At 37.4% G+C, this 21098-nt stretch overlaps 1 protein-coding gene and 1 long non-coding RNA gene across 3 annotated transcripts in view; one reads left to right on the plus strand and one right to left on the minus strand.

Moving 5' to 3' along the window:
* Positions 1 to 21098, minus strand: part of khdrbs3 (KH domain containing, RNA binding, signal transduction associated 3) — a 56210-nt gene that overhangs the window by 29159 nt on the left and 5953 nt on the right. Inside the window, exon 2 of the mRNA XM_077743787.1 lies at positions 623 to 741. Coding sequence (XP_077599913.1) covers positions 623 to 741 — 119 coding nt within the window. The remainder of the gene's footprint in view (positions 1 to 622; positions 742 to 21098) is intronic.
* The window catches only part of LOC144215026 (uncharacterized), a 39471-nt gene that overhangs the window by 8559 nt on the left and 9814 nt on the right, over positions 1 to 21098 (plus strand). For both annotated transcript variants that reach the window (XR_013330330.1, XR_013330331.1), the window contains exon 2: positions 20779 to 20839. This is a non-coding gene — a long non-coding RNA (uncharacterized LOC144215026). The remainder of the gene's footprint in view (positions 1 to 20778; positions 20840 to 21098) is intronic.

Genomic DNA, 21098 nt, shown 5'->3' on the forward strand with positions numbered 1-21098 from the left:
AATTTCCAACCTTGTCTTTTTAACAGTAACATCTTTTAATCAAACCCCAACAACAACAACCATCCACTCAAGCCTATTCCTGCAATGCAAACCACTATTCCACCGTGTTGCCTGAACAAAAGTGTGACAGGAGCTTAGATTATCACCAATTTTCTACTGTGAGGGTCTGCATGCGTTTGCCCTTTTTCCCCGTTTTCAATACACTGCGACGTCTTATTGTTTGCAAGAAAAACGCCTTTGGGAACAAGAAAATGGCTGTTTTTTTTTTAACTGGTATATAGAGAAATCCATGGTGGGAGGCAGGGAAATGAAATCTGCTGTGAGATAATTCTCCTCAATCATATATTCATAAATATTCATAGACGTATGAATATGGTGAGACATCAAAGTGGCATTGATCAAGGTCAGTGTAATAGAGATGTAGTGTGTGTGAGTGTGTGTCTGTATTTGTGTGTGACGAGAAAACTGCTCCTGAATGCAATTCTCCTTGCCATGATGTCCTACTGATACGTTTACAACTGACAGTATTAAAAATAAATAAAAATAAATAAAAAAGAAGAAGAAAACCAAACCAGAGCTTTGGTTGCGTTACCTATAAATAAATGGGGAATGTTCAACTTACTTTGGGAAACTGCTTGACTGGTATCAAAACTTTTTGGCCCAGTTTCATGTTCTTGTTGATGACAACATCGATGAACTTTTCTTCTTCTTTGCCCTCGTCCTTTTGAAGCTTTTCAATTTCTGGAAAAGAATAGGAGAGAATGGAGATTAGATGACGTGTATGTTATGGTATTTTTGCTGAATTTAAGGCTTGAAATTGTGTGTAATGTGAAATATTTGGTATATACATAGGGAAAACTTTTAAAAGTAAGGCAAAGTAAATATAGAAAATAAAACTGACAAAGAACTGCTATTGTTGTTTGTTGCTTTTTCAAAGTGCATAAATAAATTCACTTTTTTTATTGAATAATCAATTTGGAGAAAAAAATTAAATATGTACCACATGTTCATGACTATAAGGCGCACTTAAGTCTTAGATTTTTCTCCAAAATAGACAGGGCACCTTATAATCTAGTGCACCTTATATATGGAAAAAATAAAATGTGCCATTCATTGAGGGTGCGCCTTATAGTCCAGTGCGCCTTATAGTCGTGAAAATACGGTAAATATAAAGATAATGGTCTGTCAACAATGAATTGAGCTGCTTGAAAGGAAGTTATTTGTTTTCAATAGAAAAGTGTGGCATACAGTACAATTAAAGTTTTACAGTAGTATTTCTTGTAGACCTTGATTTTGCAAATTTGCAATTGTTTGGTTTATATTGTTATGGTAGCAAAAATATAAATTAGGATACATACGTATATTCATATTCATTTAAAATGATTGTTTATACTTTATAGTGTATATAACTTGTATAACTTCACCATTCCATTCCAAAACACAACTTAAAAAAGGCGAAAGTTTGATCATTGGTCCTCATTTGTATTTGTAGTTATTGACCTTTTAAATTTCACATAAAGTGATGAAGAATTAAATAAGCACTTGTGCAATAATATTCGCTTCATCTCACCGTCTTTTAAAGGTCACAGCAACTATTTGAAGATGTTTTCAAGCGACTTACTTTAGCTAATGTCAAACTATTTACCCTGATTTTCCAGCTAATAAAATAAAGTACTCCTTAGTAATACTCACTTTGTAAAGGAGTCCTATATTTAATACTAATAATGGTCATCAAAAGAAAAAAATGTTTATATTGATTGATTCCAATGTGTTTATTTGTTAAAATGTACTGCAAAAAATATTAAATATTTAAAAAACACACATATACACCTTTCTTTTAGCCGCACTAGACTTGGATGGATTTTGTATCATGACCTTGAACACTTAATCAGATGAATAACAACATTTTTCACTACCGGTAAAATGATTTTTTACAAAAAGGGCAACTTGTGAATGCGTAGGGGCAACATGAATAAAAAAATAGGGCGAGATATCCATCTCAGATTGGTTTATTGTACTATAAGAATGATTTTTAAAAAGAAAATGGCATATTTTTGTTAAATATTTTGTTGCTGCTGCCTCCTTTGCTGCAAATAAGTGACTAAATTTACAAAAAAAATGAATGAATAAAGTCATATTAGAAGGAAAAATGTGTCATCATTACCAATTGGGAAAGCCTGTGTCATATTTTCTGATCTTGACTACATAAGAATGATGAAATCAAATATATTACACATAGACAGCTGAAATACATAGCTGTATTTTTCAATTACGCTAAGCCAAAGACGTGCAAATTAGAAGCAAAAAAGAGGCCTGTGATTTACAGATAAAGCTCCCGCTGCATTAATATTGCAAGGAATAATTAAAATTCTTTGATATATCTATTTTTTTCATCCCAGGATAAAGAATTACTGAGCAATCGGGGAGATAGAGATATCTTTGAGCTCCAGTTTATCCTGCGGGTAGAATGAACGCACATATTCTGAGGAAAAAGAAACAACAACATTAATATTAATGTATCACCTAGCAACATGCCGAGAGAGATTCCTTCCTCCTCTTGCTTTCAAAACCCTCTTGTGATGCTCCAGTGTTTGTTTCGGCATCAATTTGGCCCACTTTTGCTCACGCCGAGTCATAAAATTCTACTTTATTAAGAAGAATGTTGCATTTGGCGTTGAAATTGACCTCCAACTGACCCGCCTGGCAGGTGCAATTTACAGCTAAGGTGCAGCTTTAGATGATTCGCAGCCAGTGGGCGCCGAACAACAAAAAAAAAGAAAGAAACGCACTTCATCGAGTGGGCTTTTACAAAGTAAACTGTTGGCCACCTCGGCGTCATTATCAGCTGTTCAGAAGGAGGAGATTCAAAGGCCACCACCAGCATAATGCTCGTGTTGTGCCGTGGTTTTGTAGGAGACTCTTCCACGACTGCAAATGTGTTGTGAGGTACACGCTAGTCTAATCATGGAGTTCACCCTCTTAGAATGCTTGGGAGTAGGAGATTTTAATAAAGGCTTAAATCAAGAGGAACCTTTGTAATCAAAGAGGTTAAAACATGGAGAATTAATTGGGAAAATAAAAGGGAAAGTACAAAAATGATGTCCATTTTACCATCTGTTATTATTTCAGTTGGATAAAGTTGCATTATTATGTAATCCCAGAGAAATTAAAGGGAATGTGATTAAGTTAAAGTTTATATTTTCACAGAGCGTTATAGTAATGCCCCATTCATTAATGACGCAAATAAGTGTTTTTGTCATAGTATAACTCCTCAACTGACTGCAACTTAGTTCCTCTGCACCAAGTAGTAATATAAAGAATACATTTCAAATTCAGGGAATGCCCCAAAAAAAGTGGATGTATGAATTCCAAACTACAAATATGAGATAAGACCAATCTTTATTGATCCCCATAGCATAAAAAATATATCAACTAGGCCAGAATATGTATATACAAGGTACAACTAAAATATAAGTGATACTTAAAGTGACTTAGTCAATGAATTATAAGAAAAACAGCATTGAAAATCGATCTATCCATCAATATAAAAAGATATAACAAGTAAAATTTATTAACAAGTGCTCGGACAAAATAGATAATAAAGTTATCAATATAATCACACAATAATAATACAGTTGCCAGCAGTATGAACAAAGTGCACCACAAAGAAGTGAGCCTTGAGAAGTTTATAGGTTTATAGTTAACTGACAAAATAAGTCATTATTCCTCGGCCGAGTGTGTTGGTTTTCTTCAACAAATGCAAAATACAAGTGACTAAGTACAGGAAATGCGTGTAAAGGCATCTCGTCCATCCGCGTTGGCTTTCAGTGGAGCAGAACTGAATGCTGCTTTACAATTAGTCGCGCACAAAAGTGTTTGACGGCATATGTTTTGTGCATTACTGGCTCATCGCTAGTTGCTGTTGCCTTCTGGCAATGTCTGCCTCGTTTGCAAAAACCTTTCAGCCGACATAAAGACACGCTGACAGGAGTTAGAGCAACATTTCTTGGGTCGGAAATAATAGATAAAAAAAAAAACATTGACATTTCAATTAAGCAACGCAGTATGGTGTTATTGTTGATGTTTTTTTTTCTTTTCTGCATATCCTATCACTGTTGAAGTGCGGTTACATATGTTAGCTCCAGGCTATATTCCTATCACTTCTAATTACACAGCGTGACACGTTCTTTTGTTGGTGCTGTCGTGGTTGAGCTTTATCAATGCAATGTACATGTGTGCAAAAATAATTGACTCCGATGTAGAAAGGCGGCAAGTTGCAACCTCTGTCTCACGCAGGGTAAAGAGTGGAAATTGAAAAGCGGCGGTGAGTTTCTATGTTACTCTTTTAGTGCATCTGATGCCGACAGACTCATTACTTTGTTTTGCAATGGAGCAGAAATGTCACATTTATTATTTATCTGCAGAAAAAAGATATACCATAGTGCCATGCTCCAGAGGGAGGTTGGAAAAAGATGTTTTCTGTACATGTAGCGACAAGTGTATACCTTTTGAACCCAATTATGAGCATCTATTTTGCAGTTTGGCTTTGTGTGTACTATTTTAGTATGACAAAAAGGCAAAATATTCATATTTATTAGGTACATATAGAAGGAGTTAATAGTGTAAAGCAGGGGTGGGCAAACTTTGGGGCCCAGAGGCCACATTGACTTTAAAAAATTGACAAATGGGTGGGGTCAGCACATGATACGATACATGTAAAAAAGCGCATCCGTTAACAGTAAATATGAAACTAAAACAGAAAAAAAGGACTAAAGTATTAACATCCTCAGCACTCATCATTAAAGTAAAAAGTATAACGTACAAAGTCAAGTAAAAAGGAATGTATTAAGAAATTTTAAAATGTCAATTAAAAAAAGATAGAGGGGCTGTAAAACACCAAAAACAAATAATAGTGGCCACATCCAGCCCGCGGGCCGTAGTTTGCCCATGTCTGGTCTAAAGTCTGTTGTTGACCTTTTTTTGACCTGTTCTTGTATTAATTTGAGGGTAATCAACATTAAATTTGGACCTGGCTATATAATATGGATAAATACAGTCATGAAACATCAGCCAATAAAAAAGCGCGATAACTGTCAACCACGTTGAAACTTCCGAAGAGAAACTAGCAAGTTGAACGAAAACAAACGTGAAAGGAGCCATGTCATACGTACACACTCATTATGAGATTACACAGAATTCAAGCTGTAATAACCTCATTAATTCTACACTGAAATACATTTGCATAAGACGATGCTTCCCTTGTCTTAATAAATTAGGACAAACAAGCGCTTGTGTTTGTGTTGTTTGTTGGGATAGCATGTGCCAAGGCTTGCAGGCAGTATGGTCAGTGCCAGACACACTTTACCTCACACACATTTCCAGAAATCTGCCAGTGTGACCACACAAATTTAGCCGTAAATGGCCGAGTCGAAGCTTTGACCCTAGAAAGAGGGACCGATCAAAAAGGAAGCTCCTCAACTCACTCCTCCAATGCCTCGGCAAGGTCCCGCCGGCAGCTGGGATTCGTCTCGCCACCCTCCGTAATCTGGAGATTACATTGAGAGCGATGGAGGAAACCTTCCTCCCTTCCCTTCTCTTATTTTTTGCCCCCGTTTCTGCCAGACTGGCTCTCGACGGCGAGGTAACGAGCCAAGACCCGCTTACAGTGTCGAGATAATGTCCGCGGATTAAGACGGAGAGCCCCTTGAGTGGCGCCTCCTTCATTTCAGTTCGTGGCCTGTAGCGGACGCCATTCGTGGTCTTCTACAAGTTTTCGTTCGCAGGGGAAAGGGAACGTAAATACATGGAAAAGTGATGGATTTGAGGGATTTCTTTATGACGGAATGTCTCGAGGCTCTTTCCCCGTATTTGTGACAGGTCCTCAAGTTGGGCGCTGTGATGTTTGATCGTCGTTTTGATAGTTGCGGGGTGAATTTGTCTTGGCATATGTTTGCTTGAAAGCACATTTAGGATTATCCCAAGTGTTTCTCGACCTGCCAAAATCCTCAGCTTCCAAATAACGTGTTGCGGTGAAGGATCATGGAAGGTTTAGGTCTGCAGAAATTGAAATTCTGCCTGAGGTGGAAAAGAAAAGTTTGCCAGCATTCTTTGGGAGTTATGGTAAATTATCCAACCCACTATGACTAACATGACTAAATATGTCTTACTTCTGATGCTACATGTTGTAGAATTACGAAATTATGAAAAACACAGCTGAAAAACTAACTTTGAAATGTTCCATTTGAAATGAGCTTGTTCCTCAAGTGTCATAAATAGATTAATAGTATTCCAACAGTCTCAAACTGTAGACAGCATCATGAAATATTCTATTAAAAGATGAAAGAAATGAACAAACAGGCCCTTGATCTCAAAGTCCTGCTTTACAACTGAGACCTTCTACAGTTTGGAAACAGTAGTGTGAAGGCTATTTTCAACTACTGGATGAAATGGCTGTTCATTTGTCCATAAACTGGCACAATGGACTGCAGTGGTGCTATTAATTCATTCCAAATTAGCAAAGCAGACCTTCACAAACCAGCAAGGTGATGCCAACAATATGTACAAGGCAAGGTGGGGGATTGAGCCCAAATTTTCATTACTGCGTCCACTTTTACAAATCAGAAGTGCTTTGATTCTATTAGAAATGGAATAATCCAAGTTTAAGGTGATATTTGGTCAAGTTGGTCATTCAATTTCCTTGTGATGTAACTCATTAAAACAAAAAAAAATCTCTAAAATGAATTAGATGTTTATCTGATATTTTCATAGGCAATGCGTCTTTACTAAAATCAAATAACCTCTTAATCATTTAAATAGCTTGATTTTGTTGATATCTACCTGACTCATTTCAAAAGAATAAAACATTTGTCATCATTTTTTCAACAGATAAAACTCCAGCCGTTTCAAACAGTGTAAATCATTTTTCCTACTTTTTGTGGTCTCACACGTAAGCCAAAAATTGTGATTTTTTTGCTTCCAGTAGATGTAGCAAAGCAATTACACATTGTTTGGAGAAAAGAAGCCTTTAAAAAAAATTTTCACCTTGTGCATACCTACTCTGTAGGTCTCCAAGTCACTTGGGTGCATTTACCTGGAAAATACTGTTTACTCTCCAGAAGCAACAAAGTACTTCTTGAAGTCTATTAGGAAACAATTATGCTTTTTATGTATATATATATGAACAAAAACGAAGCACAGTCTGAGGCTACAGGGTGACCTGCAATGCACATAATGAGCAAATGCCGAGCTGTGCAATACAAGCGAATTGCAGTGACGAATCACAGTCTCTGTTAAGCACAGCACTGGCAAGCCACCACTGCTTTGTCTTCATTAGGCTATCAGCACACCACTGTGTACAACATAACAGCAAGCCCTCAGGCTGCTCGCGTTCCGGATGGGAGGAAAAAGTGGGATTTCGCCGCACAGATAAATCAACATTTTAATAAAACATCCAAATGGCTTTCTTCTCTCTGTTGTTATTATTATTATTTTTTCTTTTCCCGACCTCCAATAGCAAGAACGGTTTAAAAGCCACGGCATGCCACCATTGAAAGACGCTGATGTTTATAGTTTCCGTATCCTTTACCCTAATGAAGTTACCCATAAAAACGTCATTAGGCTGCAAGAAATGGGCGGGTCTGAGAGGTGGGGGGATCTGAAGATAAAACGGTGGGGCTTAATGAACATCATTATCTCAACCTCATCGCAAGCACTTTTATCAATATACACGCTGAAATCATCGTAATGAATAGTAACTCCTTTACTGTCAATGTCAAACTCCCCAGTGCAAAGACCCACTTGGGAGTAAATGCTTTGGCCATAACTCGTGTAATATTTCGGTGCTCGGACGTTCAGTCGCTAGTCTTTTGGTCGCCGGTCAATTGGAGACAGAGAGTTTACTCTCAAAATTATATTCATGAGATAGAGTTCAATATCTAAGAGAGAGAGAGTTTAATATCCAAGTACTATTTAATATCTATGTACAGTTTAATATCTAAGTACTGTTTGATATCTAAGTACTGTTTAATATCCAAGTACATTTGCCCGCCGACCAAAGGGGACCAAAAGACCGGCGACCAAACGTCCGGTCACGAATATTTAAGGTATGAAGTGTCCATACTGACCTCAAAATATTCTACTCCGGCCTACCACCATTAGTGAACTTTTTTTTTCAATCTTCCCTGATATCAAACATACAGAAAATTAAGATGCAAATAATAGCAATTTCTAATTTAACTACACAGCAATATTTCAGTTAGCAGAAAAGGCAATTCCTAACTGGAGACAAGTCCTCTGGGTTATAGATTTTCATTTTGTTATTATCTAAAATGAAACCTAGAAAAGTATCATTTCTTTTAGGAATATCAGGATAACACTGATTTCGTTGACGATGAAATGTCAAAGCCTGATGACACCCCCCTCATTTCCAGTATGTTCCCCTCCCGAGACAAAAACAAGCTCAGACAAATCCTCTTCCTAACTGTGCCAAATCGATGACATTCTCTCTCTCTCTCTCTCTCTCTCTCTCTCTCTCTCTCTCTTGCATGCTAGAAAGCAGCAAGTCCACGAAATAAAGAGATCAATATTGCAAATGAAGAAGGGCACTTTGATGTTCTCCCATGGAGTGATCTTAAATCAAGCAAGCTTTAGTTTGACACTGATTCTGGATCAACTTTACCACATCAACAACAAACATTTTTTCGTTCGTTTTTTGACAACTTTGCCATGTCAAAGCAACCCTCAGGCCATGCTTTTTATTTACACTCTGTACTCAAAACAAACAACAACAAAACAACACTACTCAAACTTTATGTATTGATTACAAATCCATTTGATACCTGACTAGGAATTCATAAATAAATCAGACATATTATATTCCTATAGCTATAATAAACACATTTATTTCTTATCATGACAGGCTTTTTTTAATGCTACATCTGAGGGTTGATACTAGACTGGATTTATGCCAGGATTGCCCCAAAAAAATGGATAGCTAAATCATAAAAAAACATATAAATAATAATGACAATGTGATATTTATATCATTTGTCTACCAGGATTTAGTCGTATCCCTGAAAATGTCAATATGTTAACAATCATACCTTCATAAATACATATTGTGGAGAATTAAAACTAACTGCTTCTGAACGCGATTCCGTTCCCACGGTGATGCCATATTGATTCTCGGTGAGCTCGGAAATAGCAGAACTCGACAATAAATGACGGACTTCTTTTGCATGGTCCTGCATTTTTTCCATATCAGTTCCCACGAGATTCTCTCCAGGGCATTATTTTCCATCTTTTTTCACATTTTGCCCAATTTCTGGTCTACTAAACAATCTAACACTAATGCAAAAGCGGATGTAGAGACACCTGGTCACAAGAGTGTGACTGCAGTGTATTGTCATGACATCACAGGAGCCTTTTTGTGTGATTAATTACTTAATCAAATGCTGCCCTAATCAGGGGTAAGGAACCTATGACTCGGGAGGCATATATGGCTGTTTTGATGGGTGTATATGGCTCCCCGCCTTTTTAAAACATAATTTTTCTTCATTAGACTTTTCTGAATGCATTCTCTCATTGATACTCATTGATTAGCAACAGTGAAAAAATGTTCTCAAAATAATTTAGACTTTTTTTACTCTCAAAGTGGTGAAATGAATAAGAAATGCTCACATTTCCATGTATTTTTAATTTTAAATTCAGAGTATGGCTCTCAAGGAATAATGTTTGAACATATTAATTGTTTATGGCTATCTTTGTCAAAACGATTCCTGACTCCTGCTTTAAATTGTCCATTGACATTGTATTTATGTATGTAATTGTACTTATACGTGCCTATAAAACTTGAAAACGTCATCGATCCAATTTTATCCATGGTTATGAGTTAAAATCATTTAAAATGAATCAAGTGCAAAGGGTCTGACCCCCTTTACAATGGCATGTAAAATAAAATGTGGATTAAGATTCCGTCCGTTGCTTTTTAAAACATAGCCAGATGCTTAAAAGGGTCTTCTGTTCATACGACCATGACAGGTTTAATACTCATAAGTGAGGATTTAACGGGTCTCAGTGGGCACTAAAAAGGCAAAGGGGAAGCACTATCTTGAGAAATATTTCCGACAGCTGCAGAAATGATGATATGTTGCTATCAAGAAGACAAAATCTGGGTAAAATGTAATTTTTTTTATTCCAGCTTTATTTTTGGGTCAACAGTGCACAGTTGGAGAGCTTGAAATCATTGGTTTTATTGTAAGCCATCTTGTAAATCTAAATCATATTTACACCATTTGGATCAACATATATAGGTTTTTAAACTTGATATCTTGAAGTGGTTATAGAAAGCGATCACCGTGTCAAAAATACAAGTTGTTTTCTTTTTTATTATTATTCTCTCTTTAGAAATATCTTGTATTCTTTTCACATTTTTAAAGAAAAGACTGAAAGGTAAAAAAGAATATTTCTTTTTGAAGTGGAACGTATCTACACTTCTTTGTTAGAAAATGTCAACAGTTTGAGACAAAGATTTGCATTTGACCATTCCTTGAATACAAAAAATAAATAAAAAAAACGATCAAAATGCAAAGGTTTTTATTCAACTTAAGTTTGAAAACACACATTCCAAACAAGCATGAACACACAAGGGAGGGGCAAGAAGGAGAATGAAAGATGGATGCAATAGATTTTTATCTATTTACAGCCCTAGCTTTACAAGGCACGCAAGCAGGCAGGTCGATGGATGCAAGCAGCCAAAACGTTGGCAGTAAAGTACGCCTTTTAATCAAATGACGTTTATATAGACGGCTGAGACATGCAGACACGCGGAAAGAAAGTAAGCGAATAGAAGAAGAGGAAATTAGTCATCATGGCTGGGATGCAATGCAATACAGTGCAAAGAAAAACAATGATAATTCTTTCATTTAGTGGATCTGAAAGCACACTTTTAGGTCACATTCCGGTTAGGGTTTGTTTGTCGAGACAATTGGGTAGAAAAACTGATTTTTTTAACCATTTGTGTTAGTTATTTTGCTGAAGCGTTAAATTTAACAAATATTTTATGGTTTGAACTTTGACTTTGGGTATTACTAGTCTTTTTACGCTTGTATTTTATTTACAGGTTACACAAAATAGTTTGGAAAATGTACGGTTATAACAAGCAGTTATCTTAAATCAGGGGTAGGGAAGCTAGGGCTCGGGAGCCACATGTGGCTCTTTTGATGGGTGTATATGGCTCTGAGCTAAAATATGGTGAGGGAGCCATCCATTCTCTCTGTCATTGATACTCATTGAACACATTGATATTCATTGATTAGTGACAGGATAATAATGTTTTCAAAAGAATTCTGAGACTTTTTGTTCTTTAAAAGTGGAGAAATGACCCAAAAAAATTGCATATTTTCTTGTATTTTGACTTTTAAATTGTGAGTATGGCTCTCAAGAAATAACATTTGAAATTAGGAGAAGGAACACATGGCGAAATATTTCATGTGAAGCCTTGAAACGGGAGTTAAAGTAGAAAAAAAAAAAGATGTGAGCCGGCATGGAAGCACGCAAGCGAGAAGGGTGGCGGGTCGGTTAGCGGGAGGCAGCTGGGGGGCCGACTGTGCTGAACGAGCAACGGGCAAGGCTGATGGATTACATCCGCTCACTCTCTCGGGTAAATGGACACCGCAGCTCCTCCCCTTTTTAACAATGCCTCTACTTGCGTCGTCATTGAAATGTCTGGAAAGATCCAGGCCTAACAGGCAGCCAAGCTGCTTAATCTGAGACGTGCCCGAGTGGTGGATTAAAGTGGCAAAATAGCTTTTCTGCATGAATTTGATAGCTTTGCTGTCTGCTAATCTAATATCTTGTGTATGACAAGAGTGAGGCAGACACTCATTGATTGAGACAAGACTAATTGCCGAAAGAGCCCGGATTGTTTTCAGAACTGTTCAATAGGAACAGAAGTATTTAGACATTTGATCATTATGGGTGCTGAAAACTGGAGAAAATAATTTGATTTCTTTCCATTATACAGAGAAAACTAGAAGAGTGTTGTAACTTTTGTAAGGACGTCAAATCTAGGGGTTCAGTACTTCTATTGTGAATGAAAAATTAAAACTAGGACAAGGATAGATGGGAATTACGAGTAATTATGAAAAGATACTAACATATAATCAGATGTGGGTAGGTTTACATTTGCTGAAAACACAAAAGCAACTCGAATAAAAATGTGAGCAGGCATGCAAGACCTTTAGAAAGTAAGAATAGAAGTGAATTCAAATGAATAAGTCATAAAAATCATAAATATTACATTGGATTTAGGTGTCCAAGCTGCCTTTTTACACCCTTTCCTTTAAATATAGGTAGCTGTGGTATCATGACTGACAGCTCTGTACTAGCTTGTGAACTCCAAAATATACCATATTTACAAAATCTATGCTTAAATGAATGTTTTTTTGTGTTTTTTTTACATCCAAACGTGCTCTTAAAGGACCCTCCAAAAAATCCAATTATTGCTAAATATTGATATATTCAATAGCACCCCAAAAAATGCCAGTCAGTTCATTATCTAATAGAAAATATTCCATTTATTTGCATGATACCCGCACTTCTCTCTTTATAATGGTCTTTAATTATAGCATCTAATTGTCCCACACACTTTAATTCAAAATTTGCATGAGAGTTATTTGGAAATTATATTTAAAAAGGCAAAAATTGACTACTTTAATGTTGAGGCAACCTGACCCATGGCACTAATGCTTTACTAATTGTCAGTAATTAAGGAAAATAAGCATCTCATATACTCTATCTGTGATTGGTCATCAGATTTCATTGGTAATTTGCAGCAGGTTACCATGTTTGAAAGAATGCTACTCTATTTCACTCTGCCATTTCACATGATCAAATCAATTGCAAGCATTTATCTATTGAGATAGTCTCAGTATGCTAATTCTAATGCACTTAAGTGTTCCCACACATTGTACACCACATGTAAAAAGTTCAAGAAATACTTTTTTATGACAACACAAGCCAAGAAATAGTTTAGTAGGGCAAGCACGGAAAGCTCATTGTGTTTGATCAAGTCCAGTTAGAACTGCTCCAAGTTGCAATTAACCTTTCAACAAAAAGCTGAACAAGGGGATTTTTTTTCCTTCCACTAGCTTCATTGAGGTAATCAAATTACACTGCATTCTTTATTTGTGCAATGGATTTCTTTTGTGTGTAATCCAGTCCCGTAGGAGACGATATGAGTGATCGAGAAGGGGGAAAATAATGGCTCGGTGTTACTGGACCAGCCTGCGGGTAGAGATTAAGGAAATGAAAAAGGACTTTGCCCATTTTTTTTACGTCGCTCATGCTGTTTCATTATCGACCGTGCCTGCTAGAGGGGATGACAGTTTGGCTTGCAGCACCTGCGCCTTCACCGGTACTACGAACTTCTTCAGGAGTCCAAACGATATCGGTAGGGATGGAGAGAATTGAAAGAATTGAAAGAATGAGTGAGGTAGGGGCAAATCATCGGCAGGGGAAGGTTGTATAAAATTGAACATCTATTCGTGTATTGGGCAAAAGAATGACTTGCTAGAATGGGCTTTTGCCAATAAAAAAAATCTAAATAGCTTTGAACGTCTATTGCCTTCAATGGCAGCCAATGAGGTAATACATGAAGTGAATATATTTTAAATATTTAGGGGATATCCTCAATATTTACTCACATAGGGTGCACTTAAACCTCCCTTTTGTATGCAATAAATTAAAGATTCTGCAGATGTCGCTGTATGACGTCGACAGCTCCACCATCTGGGTACATTGCTTGCTGACTCGGTATATTTATACAGATGCTCCTCTACTTACGAACTAGTTAGGTTCAAAGCGCTTGTTCATAAGTTGAAAGTGTTCATAAGTTGAAATTGTTCCAATTAAAGTTGATTCAGTGCTATATTTTGGATTATAATTTATGTTTAAGGTCTATATAAGTATATTGAAGGTTTATATAAGTGCATTTGTATGTTTAAGGCTTTTATAAGCAACCAGCATTGGTTTGTACTGAAAAAAATACATTTAATAAAATGGAGAGAATACATACACTACTGTATACATACATTAGAGAGATAGAGAGATTTACGAAAAACTTTCCGAAAGTAGCTATCTAATGACGATTGCACAGTTTTATTCTTTTTTTCATCAATTGCCCATAATTAGGCGGGATAGGCTCCAGCACCCCCGTGCCCTCGTTGATGATAAGCTGTTCGGTGGACTAGACTAGGCATAGTGGAGAAAAAATCACTGGTTACTGGCTATTAAGGAGGGTTTTTTTTGGATAACCACGAGCAAGTTGGAAAGTCATACCGAAAACGAGTTAAGTTGTGCATGATTGATACCACAATCTGGCCAAAGGAATTCCAGCAGAATATTCCGACTGACACAGACTTCCATCTCCCACAGCTGCAGCAACCCGCTATGCTGTCAGGAAGATGAAAATATGCCTGGCTTCATTTAGTGCTTTTGGAGATCCTGTGGTGAGAGGTGCTAGGTAAAGCTAATGGACTACTCTGGTCCTTGGCGAGGATGTTGATTCAGCAGAACTGTTGGCTATTCTCTCCAGGACGCCTTGGTTTGATGACAATCTCCCCAAGGGCGTGGAGTGCAAATAGTGGGCGTGATTGTTCGGATTGATTTACAGTACACAAGGTTCGTTTTGACTATTTTTATTGTCTATCTTAGGGATGTCCGATACTGAATTTTCACCCTCTGATCTGATTTTTTTTCCATTTTTAGACCAGTGAAAACATTGCAAAATATAATGTAACCAGAAAATGAGTCGAGTCAAGAAATGCTTAAGTCACAAATAACATAATGATCTGTTTATTATCACTAGCTTCTAAATAATTTTGACCAAACCAATACAGTCCGAAAAAATCAGTCGCCGAGTATCAAATCAGGACAGCACTAGTCTTTACGCCCTTAACTTAAATTTAAGTGCATCTAGGCAGCGAATCATGCATCTCTGCAAGAGTAAATTGCATTTCCCATCCCATCATTACTTCCCCATTACCTATCGTGTCCATTCGCCTCCCTTAAATTCTCCTCTAAATAACTTGTTGATCCTTTTTTATTATCCTACAAACTGCTCCCAAGCAAGTATTTCCATGCAAGTAATCACATATTTTTTGCCCGCAATCCAAGAGCCAATTCCATCTGTAGCTGTCAGTCTCGTAAGGCAATAAGACAGATCTAGCAACTGCCCCTGACTGACGGAGAGGAAATTGAAGTGTCACGTCAACATTTGAACCATATTCGCCTTCTCCACATCGTCGTCACCCACTGGCGTGTTGCTACCGTCAACTTATCCAATAAAGTGGAATAACAAGAGGAATAGGGAGGAAAGACGAGGATTGTTTTCCCGTTTCGGAGCATTTTAGCTACTCGTCCGTCCCCCTTTCCGTGTCCTTTCGAGATGTAGGCCGCCACCCCTCACCGGGAGTACTAAGGCGTGACAGTAATCTTTGACAACGTTGTCAATGTCAAGCCAGCGACCGGGGACGTGCATATGAGCAAATATGGCTGTGAAAATGAGATGGCGATGAGAGGGGGGTGAATGAGTGGTGTACGGTGTCTTCGGGCTGACAGTTCACACCCAAGATGTGGCTCCGTGTCATCGGAAAGTGAGAATCCTCTCTCACACCACAGCAGCGACATGTGCGACGCCCCCAAGCATCAATGTCGCATCATTAGCAACGCTGCCATCAAATGGAAAAGGCACCAGGCTCCCCGAGTCCACTTCTCAAGGGTGGGAGTTTGGTACTTTGCAAGCGCTCCTCAAAAGCCATTTTGTCAGGTTAACTGCCATTTTTTTTTCAATCTGCACCGAAACATCTGGGTCGTTGAACGAGGGTAGGAATAGAATAGGGTGGGTTGGAAGGGAGGGGCAATGAATTAGCGCTGTCTCGCCGCCTAGGTGCAAAACGAGGTTTTAAAGCATCCACGTGCCAAGTGCGGCTAAGTGATAATGGAATTTCACCAGCGAAAGGTCATACTTACGTTTTGCTAACTGTGCGGCAGCCAATTGGAATTGTCGTATTGTGGAATTTGCTGAAAACATCTTTTTCACCATCTAATCAATACCAACAGAAAAGATGTGGTTATTATTATATCTTTTTCTACCTTCTGTAACCTAAAAAATGAAGACTTTTTTATGGATAACTGTGTTCATAAAATGTTGACTTTGTGAGCTGAATATTCTAATATAATTATTATAGTATTTTTTTAGACCAGGCTTGCAAAAATCTATGCAATTTTATTCTTTCCTGCCTTTAAAAATCAGCCCAAAAATAATGATGTAAAAGATAACACTATCTATTCATATTACATTACAATACAATCCTCCTTTTTGTTGTGCAAAAGAGGGAAAAAAACTTATTATAGCATATAAAATATCTAACAACTGGTAACACAATAAAATCATCCCTGTCACTCAAGTGCTAGATACACATGTCAAAACATATTATTCTTATTTTTATTATTGTTAAATCATTACAACATGTCAAGTTGATGAGAAAAAAAATCCTCATTTGTATTCTATTAAAAGCAGCACTTTTTTTGCTGGCTTATGACATCCAAGTTCATTCAAAACCATCCAGCGTCAAGAAAGAAAAGCATATTTTTGTCTATGAGTGCTGCCAAATCAATGTTTATTCCTCTTGAGGTCCATCCTGAGAGGATTGCATGGATCATTTTTATTATACAAGTTTTGCAATTTTCTGATTTCTCAATTTTAGACTTGTCAATCATCCTAACATGCACTTTCCAACTTGTGAATATTTTCATTAAAAAGCCTGGCAATAAAGTAAACACTTTTTGGCCAATAGCATTTTCCATTGGCCAGTTTTCCTAAAAAAATTAATGTTTGATTTGCAAATTTCACAAAACCGTTCATCTTAACGGATGATTTGAATCCAGCATGGTGGCTGTGGTCATTATTGCCAGTATCTGAAGTTTGCAGCTTTCCCATGACGGAAAAATGGCACAAATTATTCATACTCCGCACAGCTAGTCGGTTCTTTTTGCTCATATCGTTCATTAATGCCAACTTGTTATCGCGGTTGCGGCGGTAACCTCGGGAGCCACAATTCCTTTTGCGAGGAGATGCGGAACAGAATTGCGCTCGGAGAGGGGCGAGACGCACGACTCATTAATTATGTCTCCGTTCAAGTATCAGTTCGTAGCTCCCGGCCTTCTGACTCATGCGGGGGGTAATGAAACCTTCCGCGTTGAAGCTAAACGGCAACGCTGTAGGACAGACTTCGGCCGGTGCTGTAACGTCCTTGCCATTTTAGAATACCGTATTTTCACGACTATAAGGCGCACCGCATTATAAGGCGCACCCTCAATGAATGACATTTTTCCATATATAAGGCGCACTGTATTATAAGACGCACTGTCTATTTTGGAGAAAATTTAAGACTTAAGTGCACCTTATAGTTGTGAAAATACGGAAATTGCTATTGACTTCCAGGTATGAAGCACTCACTACACAGTCACCTCTAGAGCCAGCCATTGTGGATGTTTTGGATTTTTTTGTATAAAATCGTGTCTTATTTTGATAAATAATTCCATCCTCAGTTTGGAAATCACTCTTACAGAGAAGTTTTTTTAAAGGCATCGTGTGTCATCTCTTGTATTGAAAATCTTTCAAACCGCTCCATCCAGCACTTATTGATAAAGATTTCTTAAATGCAGAAACTTGCAAAGGTCATGAGGTGGATCATGTAACAATATTCACATTTTTCTTTTTGAAGAAAAAAAATAGGAGATGACCTAACTCTCGGGATCGAGCGAAGGATCAAGTGGAGACATTATGTCGCAACAAGTCAATGATAGGCGACAGTGTTTTTGCATCTATTCCAATGGAATATAAATGCCCACCATTTTTCCAAAAGATGGATCAATACAGGCAAGCTTTTTACTGGTCGAAAAAGAAACCCATGCAAAAAAAAACATTCATTATCTGACAGTTAGATTGCTATTCATCTTGCCAACACAACTACAGTGTATTTAGTGACATATTCAGCTATTATAGGATGGATTTTTCCATGTTTTCATCAGATACACACCATTAAACTGATCGCAAATGGTAGGATCTGACTCCTTTTTTCGTTCAACAACAATCAGCTATTTTATGTTCCAAAATACTCCACAAAAAACATATCTGTGATGTATTTTTGAACAAATGAGTACAGAAATTCCTGCTATTTGAGGGCAAACAGTGCTTAGTTTAGAGGGGTTTCCCTTCATTGCATTGGCAAGGACGGTGCTAAGATTATGTTTAATAGTAATGCTCCCATTATGCACAGCAGTATCTCCGGGGAGACCGCTCTTAAGTACGCGACCATTCAATCATGACAAGAGGATCCCGTGTTGGAACCAAATGGGTCATATGATACTTTAAATAAATATGATAATGAGGTAGACAGCGGCTACTTGCCCGTGGGGGTTATTTGCGATCTGCGAAAAGAACAGTAGGTAGGCTTGCTAATGAATAATACGCTTTATGTTTATGTCCAAATGAGATTTTTTTTACATCAAAAACTGCATCTCTTAACGATAGTTGCGGGAATAAAGCACCACAGACTCAAAGTGAAAATACACAGGCTTAAATACTGAGGCGTTCTGCAAGGTGTTTTCATAATTAACCGCGATTATGTTAGTCACACTCTTTTATCTGTTTTGTAATTAGCCTGAAAGAGGTTTTTAAAGGTATTTAATATGCATATTTGTATTTCCTCTAGAAGGCAGGTTGATGTATTGGCATGAAAATATTTTTTTCTTAAGTATAACTTATTTAAGCCATGACGCTTGGTCAAAATTGCTACAGATTTTATATAAAGGCTATTTTTGAATGGTATTTTTGCCTAATATATATCTGAAAAATGGATGCTGTGCAAAAGGAGATGCAATGGGTCCATTTGCAGGTTTTTTTGTTGGTTTTTTTGCATGAAGTACTGCCCGTGTAACATTCATTTTTTATTTTTCGGCATGCTTGGTGGCTTCTATTTTTAACATGATAAAAATCACTTTCTATAAGCCCCACATAGATAACTACTGATTGTAAATCCAGTCAGAATTCACTCTTCGGAAAACACCCAAGAGAAGATGTGATGTGCCAAATGATAAAAGCTTTGTCTGGACAAGAATAACGATTAGATGACCACATCGCCTCTGAAGGAATGGCTTCCAGGATTAAACGTGAAGTAGCCTCCAAAAATGACTTCATGGCAAGTTGACAATTACCCCTTGCCGTGTGACCGCGGGAACACGAGTGGGGGGCCCGTGTACTTCTGACAATGAGATCAATGACACGTACATAGCAACATGTCCTGCAGTCATGCGGATTCCCCGAAAGGAAGTGAAGTACCAAAAAGGTCAAGTGTGTCATTTTAACACATTTCCAGAAGGTCACCTTTATGTGATGTTGTTTGCCTTTTACTAATGAGACATAAGGATGTTGTAACAATTAAAAAATCCGACATCTACAATCAAATTTTGATCAAATTTCGAACAAGACCTCCAAAAAAAAAAAAGCACATCTCCTTCCGTGCTTATCTGCTTCTCCAGCCTAAGAAATTGTCAATACAACAGAGAAAGCCATTCCTCTACCTTTTATCAAGATGGTCCATCTTTCCCATCAAACTAACCCTGGTCAGAGAGCAATTAAAACCTCAACCCTCCAGTGTGTGGGGGGGGGGGGGGGGGGTACGAACCACAGATCTATAAAGTTGATTTCTATCCATTCACCTCCCGCAGCCTCTCATCGACACATTTAGAGTGTTGACTTGCGACGCCTGCTGTAATTACACTCATTTCTGCCTTATGTGTATTACTCATGACATAGGAAAGCCGATACTCACGATTCGATCTTTTAATGAACGAGGTGTTTGATAAATAGCTAGAAGTTCTTCAAGGAGGAGGAAGAGGAGGAAGAGGGTGGTTCTAATTTCATAACTGTCAGCCAAAGTGACTGAAATGTTGTGCCTTGCTGAAAAGGGAAAAAAAATCAATAGAAAGATGTCAAGGCCTTCAATGTTGAAGCGAATGGAATCATTCGTTTGAGATAAGGCAAGAATTGTGGTTCTTTACAGTGGGCAGAAATAAGTTTGGTTTATTGCATTCATCTGTTTTCTTTCATATGGAATATCCACTACACTTTGTGAATGTTTTTCTTATGTTTGTAAGCCACTTTCTGTTTTATTGAGCCAGCTGGAGGCATGGTGAAAACAATAATGGCATCTAGTCAAAAAAGTGATCCCACTTTTCATCTTCCAATTGAGTAAATAGGACGCAGTGCCTCAAACTGACAAGTTCTTGCTCAACTTCAATAATAAAAGGACTGGTATAATTGATGTAAACGTGTATGTGTCTGCCACAATAGATATTTTGCGACAGTTATAACTAGTTTGTTGACCCAAGAGGCACAACAAGACATATGCTAGCGGTACAAACTGAATTTTCTCAATATGAATAAAGGTTCATCTAATCTAGATTCCATTTGAGCAGATATTTTCAATTATTATCTGCATTTTAATAACACCATTCCATAGAACTATAGAACCAAAACATGTATTTTACGTATATCTATAATAAATGTACTAATTGTTGTTCATTAACTCCAATAATTACATTACATCTTCATCCCTGGTCTTGATTTATGATTAAACATAATAAATCCATGTTGTAAATGAATGCTATTCTCCAAATACTTTTAATATCCTAATGTTTTCCTCTTTTTTACAGCTCTGAAAACTCCTTTGATACTCAACACTGAACTCTGTAAATAAGTACTTCACATACTCAGGTAAAGTATGACATGAACTTAGTTTAACTTTTTATAAAATTGCCCTTATTTGTTATTTTCGGTCAGCCAATGTTTTCAATTTCATCTCATTTAAGTGATGCACTTCACGCAGCAAGATGCAAAATAATGGATTTTGCGCAGAAGACTGTGTAATCTCCTTAAAATGCACGTGTGGGGTACCACAAGTAACTAACGATGTGTCTGCTCTTCGAATTTTAACAAGCAAGCAAAGATGCGCCTTTTTCTTTCTTTTTTTAAC

The sequence above is a fragment of the Stigmatopora nigra genome, chromosome 21 (assembly GCF_051989575.1).
Source record: "Stigmatopora nigra isolate UIUO_SnigA chromosome 21, RoL_Snig_1.1, whole genome shotgun sequence".
NCBI lineage: Eukaryota > Metazoa > Chordata > Actinopteri > Syngnathiformes > Syngnathidae > Stigmatopora > Stigmatopora nigra.